Here is a 7,221-nt window from a genome sequence, read left to right as displayed (position 1 = left end):
CAAGTCCAACACCTATTGTGTTTTATTAGGAGATGCACAACAGTTCTTCTGTGGCTTTATAGGTAATATTTTCACTTACACAATTTAGCAAAATCAGACAATATTGTCTAATATATACCACAATTTTAACTTCTTATTATTGAATTGTTGTAAATAAATATCACATTTGCAACTGGTCAGTGTTCAAAAAATGTTGGGAAATCACTTCATGTAGCCCCAAGAGTGATTACTGATAAACTGTCTGAAAAAAAGAAAGTCATGTTTTAGAGAAGAAAAAAATCACCCACTGACTTTCAAAGCTGCTAACGACTTTCTACTTCGAGGACCTTGATAGAAATGTAGTGGAGTGAAAAGTACAATATTTGTCTTTCAAATGTAGTAAAGTTAAAGTCATAAATTCCCAGAAAAAAATAATACTCAAGTAAAGTACCAATACTCAAAAAGTGTACTTAAATACAGTACTCAAGTAAATGTACTTAGTTACTGTCCGCCTCTGGTAATGTTTAATAATCATTTGAATGTATGTATACAGAATGAATATGTTCAGATTAAGAGATTATATGCTAGCACAGACTAAAGCTAAATCCATCACTAGAAGTTTTTTTTTACTGGCCTATCACACACTTACACACCCAAACACAGATTCACAAATAAAGACCAACACACTCTCTGCACAAAAGCGAAGGAGCTCGGTAAATATCTATGCTTTAATAGGGAATGCAGCACACTTGTCTACATGTCAACACATGTAGCACTATACAGTTCAACAAAACAATTCATCACTCTGCTTTAGTTTCAGTAGACTTTCAGCATTACCAAATCCAGTCTGTGGCAGTCTTTCCATTTCCATAACTCACTCCTACCATAGTATTCTGCTAAATGTATTTATTAGACTCATATTTCAGAGTGATATTTTAGTCATACTGAATGAATTTCCAGTCTAGAACAATAAAGCCTTTTTAATGAGAATGAGACAAGAGTCTTTTTGTCCCTGCTGTTGATTTTCTCGTGGTTTTATTGCCTGGCCTTCTCTTCTCTATTCTTTCTATTTTTAGACATTTTATGAATTCCTTTAATATAATTTACACTGTACTAGTGTTTTGTGTGTGTGTGTTTGTGTGTGTGTGTGTGTGTGTGTGTGTATGAATGGTTCCATCAGGTATAGTTCTAATTTATTTCAGTCAATCCTTTGACAAAATGTGTGCAGTTTTTTGACTCTATATAAGAGGTTTCACACTACTCACAATTTGTTTATGAATTATATAAAACTGACTGTTTGCTATCATTTGTTTAAATAGTGTATTCAATATCCATAATATCTACACTGGAGATCGTATTAAAGGGATAGTTCATCCAAAAATTCTGTCATTAATTACTCACCCTCATGTCGTTCCAAACCCATAAGACCTTCGTTCATCTTCGGAACACAAATTAAAGGAGACATATTATGCCCCTTTTCACCATATGTAATATAAGTTTCTGGTGTCCCCAGAATGTGTCTGTGAAGTTTCAGCTCAAAATACTCCACAGATCATTTATTATATCATTTTGAAAATGCCTATTTTGAGTGGAAGCAGAGACACGCTGTTTTTCGGGCCTGTGTCTTTAAATGCAAATGAGCTGCTGCTCCCCGCCCCCTTTTCCAGAATAGAGCTGCGCCATTACAGCTCGTACCTGCTAAAAAACATCTGTTTTGGTTTTGATTATTCTGTTTATCGCGCTGAAATCATGCGTTTTAAACCATATTAGTTTAAAATTCTTATATACGGTTTTCTGAGCGCACATATCCGAAGCACATGGACAGAAAGCAGCTGTCACAGCATGTGAGTACTAAACTAAGTTCTCATTCACACACAAGTTTATGTCAAAAGCACACATGAGTTACAAAAAACGGTTATGTCTGTGAAGGTAAACAGCTGGGAAATAAATTGCTTGTTTATTTTAGATCAGGGTTCCTCAAATCTTGCCCTGGAGGGCCAATGCGCTGCAGAGTTTAGCTCCAACCCTGATCAAACTCACCTACCTGTGATTTTCTAATGATCCTGAAGACATTGATTAGCATGCTGCTCAGGTGTGTTTGATTAGGGTTAGAGCTAAACTCTGCAGGAAAGTGGATCCCGTGGGCCAGATTTGAGGATCCCTGATTTAGATCAGTGTGGCAGCAGCAATATACAGTAAATAAATCCTTAATCTTTTTCACGTTTCCTTGGTTGGTAGATGCACCGGGGACCTGATTATAGCTCTTAAAACCAGCAATGGAACTAACACGTTCAAGGCCCAGAAAGGTAGCAAGGACATCGTTAAAATAGTCCATGTGTCATCAGTGATTCAACCTTAATTTTATGAAGCTACGAGAATACTATTTGAGCGCAAAGAAAACAAAAATAACGACTTTATTCAACAATTTCTTCTCTTCCGTATCAGTCTTCACCACACATTCATGAGAGTACCATGACGCATGCGTGTGATGCTGCTGTAGCAGGAGCCAGCATTCTGACATAGAACCTGGATGCACTGAGCCTTGTTTACAAGCAGAGGAATGCACACGCATGCGTCGTGATACTGTCGTGAATGCGAAGACTAATATGGAAGAGAAGTTGTTGAATAAAGTCGTTTTTTTTTCTTTGCGCACAAATAGTATTCTCGTAGCTTTATAAAATTAAGCTTAATTTAAATTAATTAAAATTAGCTTCATTAATCACTGATGTCACATGGACTATTTTAACAATGTTCTTACTACCTTTCTGGGCCTTGAACGTGTCAGTTCCGTTGCTGTCTATGCAGGGTCAGAAAGCTCTCGGATTTTATCAAAACTATCTTAATTTGTGTTCCGAAGATGACCGAAGGTCATTTGGATTTGGAACGACATGAGGGAGAGTAATTAATGACAGAATTTTTATTTTTGGGTGAACTATCCCTTTAAAGATATAGATGTGAACACAATACCAAGACCTTCTATTAACAACAAATAGTTCTTCTTTGTCAGTGTGGTAAAGGAGATGGAAAAACTGGAATTTTTTTCCTCTTCTTTTGCCTCTGAAACATAAATATCAGAGACATGTATGTATTTTAGACATTTAGTCATATGCTGTATCTGAAAACACTCACTAATTCACTCATTCACTACTAGTTTTTGAAAGCATGTGACATAGTTTGCTATACAGGTAGATAGGCAAAAATGTGTGAATTCGGACAGTTCTTACTATACACAGTGCGGCACATTGTGTTTGAGGTTGCATAAGTGTTGCGTTCCAAATTAAAAGCTTTTGAATTCCAGAGTGACATTTCTGACTGAAGCATTTCCAAATATCAATAATTGGATTAGCAAATTTTGAGATTTCCTACATTTCTTTGCTGTTCAGACTCCAAACAACGGATTTAAGTAAACGGATTTGAGTCAGATCCACAAAATCTGATTTGCTGCCTGTCTGAACAAAATCATGTAATTAAGTTCATTCCACATGTTTATAAACGCTACTGCATCCTGTCTCTTTAAGACTGTTATCTACAGTTGCACTTCCTGTGCACTGCTGGGCTTTTTTTCTCTGTATGCATGTGGAACAAAGCAGAAACATCTCAGCAATGCTTTAGCAGCATTTGAATTGCATATGAGGCACTAATAGACTCTGGGGAGACTGTCGAATCCGTTGACTTCCAAACAGCTCATTTAGGTCCAAAGCCATTTCCTCTGCACACTGACGAAGGCTTTTATGCCCTCTGCACAACACGGGCCCGGGAGCGACGACACACCTGTTCACACACCAGCTAAACCAAATACGTGACAAGCAAGCAAACGTTCACACGCTTGCATTTGTGTACCGATGGTAAAAAATGCTTGGTGCGTTTTTGAGGAAACCAAATCTGTTGGGGTATTTTAGATGGCCTCGCCTCCCTCACAATGGCTTTCTCAATGGTTTTACAAAATCTGCCCCACGTTAAGCAAGACAGCAACCCACACGCAGTCACACAGTATGAGGGGGCTGACCTTTCCCAGTAGTTGCTAATCTGGAGTGTATTAAAAGCAGCTTTTGTCTGTTATGAAAGGCATGGGCAGTGTCTCCTCCACCCCCTCATCTCCACTCTGTTTGCTTCTCTTTTATGTTCTCCTCATCTTCTTTCAGTTGCATTCACCCCTCTCACTCCTCTTTGCGTCTCCATCCTCATCTTCTTTCCCTGCGCCGTCTAATCCTCTGAACTCTGCCCTTAAGAACATGGTAGATGTAGGTGTTGCTTGAATGCGAGGTGTCGCCAGCTGCCAGAGCTTCAGCCTTAGCCCTCGTACCTTCACACACAATAATGAGTGCTAATCCTAAGGAACACACTTGTGCACTCGCAGACATGCACTACACAATGGGCCTCGCACTCTCAAGTGGCTCCATGGGTCATGCAAGGAGGTGATTCAGTCCCTAAAGACAGTCTTACCCATTTTGACAGGGTTCTGGGTAAAACTGGTGGCCCCGAACCAGTTAGAGGCAGGTGAAATGTCCTAACTAGGTTCTCAAAAGAGATTTTGAGTGTTTTTTTTTTAGAATTAGAATTAGAATAGAGTGCTAGAGTTGCTAGAGGGTCAAATGAAGATGTTACATTGCATTATATATCATTATTATTATTATTATTATTATTTATGATTTAATATTTAGTTGTCATTTCTTTTTTTTTTCTTTTTTTACATTTAGGTTGCATTTGCCATCATCTAACGGTCACTTAAAGATAATCTTTAAAACATTAATAATTCAATAACATTGTTAAATGTAATCTTTAGCAAATCTCAAAATGAATATGTATTTTTCCTACTGTATTTTATAAAGTTGTGATGCCTAAATCCACTTTATATGAAATATGACTGCTTTTAGATTTTAATGTTTATTTTTGTTGATTTAATTAGACATCATAAAATATAACTTTTTAATTGGCCTTTGGGTATTGTGCATAACAAAAAATAAAAATAGGCTTATCGGTGTTGGCAATAATTTTAGTATTTGTGCATTTCTTTTTAAATGGATCCCCGCACATAACATATCAAAGAAAAAATAAGATATTGTGGCCACGAATTAAGAATTTGTTCCCACGACTTAAAGGTGCAATAGGTGATTGTCTTCAGAAACCTTTTTTGTTATGCTGGTTGAAAGTCTCTTCACATCCCGATCATTAAGTGGAATGTATTTATTTATCTGTATTTATATATTCTGTGGAAGGCGTAGGACCAAGAAATGTCCGTCCAATCAAAACGCTCGGTCCGAGTGTTTTAATATGCTTTTCTACCTGCCTGTCAACGTATGTATTAGCATACTTCTGCGCACCCGGTTCGCGCAGACAGGATACGTCATCAGTGCGTTCACGCACGCTGTGCAGACAGAGCGAGAATGGCAGACAAAACATCAACAACCCGATCTTCCTTCCTGGTATTGTAGTACTTTTAAAGTTTTCTCACCGGTGAATGACACATGATGTAGCCAGCGGTTCCCAATTCCTGTCCTCGCGCCCCCAGTTCTGCATATTTTGCATGTCTCGCTTTAACACACCTGATTCAGATAACCAGCTCGTTAGAAGTGAGCTACGTGCATGAACTGTGTTCCGATCTATATGATCCCTACACAGTGTTCATTGCTCCATTTTTTCCAAGATCTCCTACTGCACCTTTAATTCGTTCCGTATTTTTATTGAAAGAATGGCCGAATTGTACTAATCTGTTCCCTCCTTTTAATGTTTGGGTTAGGGTTATTTTTATGAATATATAATCTATGATATATTCTGTAATATATTCCATAATACAAAATAATATATTGCTTTCCATATTGACATTATTGCATGCATCTGCAGATCTGTCTGAGTCTGATGAGGCTGCTGCATTATTTGGCCCATTCCCCGCTTGGGTCTGTCACCCTGCTGGACTTCAGGCCACGGCAGTTCGTTTTGGTGGGGGGAGTGTTGAAAGTGACCGACCTGGATGACGCCAGTGTTGAGGAGACTCCCTGCTCCCCATCTTCTCCTTCAGACTGTCTCATGGAGTTCCCTGCCCGCAACTTCACCCTCCCCTGCCACAAGGGTCGTTGTGAGGGTATCAACGAAAAGAGAAACCTCTACAATGCTTACAGGTGCGTGTTCATGACCTGAGAACTTGTGCTTTGTTTGTGAGATATTGACAATTTTTTTCCCATTTTTCCAGATTTTTCTTCACCTACTTGTTACCTCACAGTGCCCCCTCAGCACTGAGACCACTTCTAGTCAAAATCGTCAACTCTACAGGTGAATGTGATTCCACTACTTAAAATCTGCTCTTATCTCTCTGGAAAAAGTGGGTCATATCAGCTTAAGCTGGTTTTAGTAGCTGGTCTAAGGTGGTCTATCAGCCCAAACTAGGTCCATTATATGTTGGTATAGCTGATCAGCCATCTAGACCAGCTTGGACCAACTAATGACCATAAATGACTAGCTTGGAGTTAGAAACCATGCAAACCCACATACAGTACCACCTGAAGCTGGTTTTAGCTTCCGGGCTTGATAGTGCGAGCCTTTAATTAGCATTTATACTAAAAATAGATGTGTGTGAACTGTAAAATGAATTAAAGAGCATGTGTGCGAATAAACAAAGTCTCTACAGGTCTTTAAAAAAAAAAAAAATCCAGTTTTAAAATTTAACATCATAAAAAGTCTTAAAGGGGTCATATGATGCGATTTCAAGTTTTCCTTTCTCTTTGGAGTGTTACAAGCTGATTGTGCATAGATAAGATCCCGTAAGTTGCAAAGACTAAAGTCTCAAAACCAAAGAGATATTCTTTATCAAAGTTAAGACTCTGCCACGCCCCCCTAAAACGGCTCGTTCTAACACGCCCCCACATATCTACCTCACTATGTGGAAACATTTGCATAATGCCACCCAAATGTGCACGCAAAGAAAGAAGGCGTGGTTTCAGTAAAGCAGTTAGTGTTGATGCAGAATGTCAGGGAGACGCTGTGTGTTTCTAGGCGAAAGCAAAAGCACTTTATGTGGCCTTCCGAAAGTAGATGCATTTAGGAATCTTTAAAATTACTTACAACAGAACAGCAATGCATTTTATGGACGACCGTTTCGTGAACCTAGGAGAGGAGGTAATTCTGACTTTGCTATGACAATCTGGCGCTTCTATATCAGCTACTGTTTTGTTATTAGTTTAAGTATTTGCTATTGACTGTTCAAATGCGGAGTTTTGCGCATAGTGTGTGTGTGTGTGTGTGTGTGAG

The 7,221-nt window shown here is 38.6% G+C and overlaps 1 protein-coding gene across 1 annotated transcript in view; it reads left to right on the top strand.

Annotated features, from left to right (window-relative positions):
• The window catches only part of LOC107718010 (extracellular tyrosine-protein kinase PKDCC-like), a 47,474-nt gene that overhangs the window by 26,716 nt on the left and 13,537 nt on the right, over nt 1-7,221 (top strand). The window contains exons 3-4 of the mRNA XM_016524925.1: nt 5,821-6,095; nt 6,167-6,246. Of these exons, the coding sequence (XP_016380411.1) occupies nt 5,821-6,095; nt 6,167-6,246 (355 nt within the window). The remainder of the gene's footprint in view (nt 1-5,820; nt 6,096-6,166; nt 6,247-7,221) is intronic.

The sequence above is a fragment of the Sinocyclocheilus rhinocerous genome, unplaced genomic scaffold (assembly GCF_001515625.1).
Source record: "Sinocyclocheilus rhinocerous isolate Xijiao unplaced genomic scaffold, SAMN03320098_v1.1 scaffold573, whole genome shotgun sequence".
NCBI lineage: Eukaryota > Metazoa > Chordata > Actinopteri > Cypriniformes > Cyprinidae > Sinocyclocheilus > Sinocyclocheilus rhinocerous.
The sequence above is the reverse complement of the archived record's forward strand: the minus strand, read 5'-3'. Positions and strand labels throughout refer to the sequence as shown.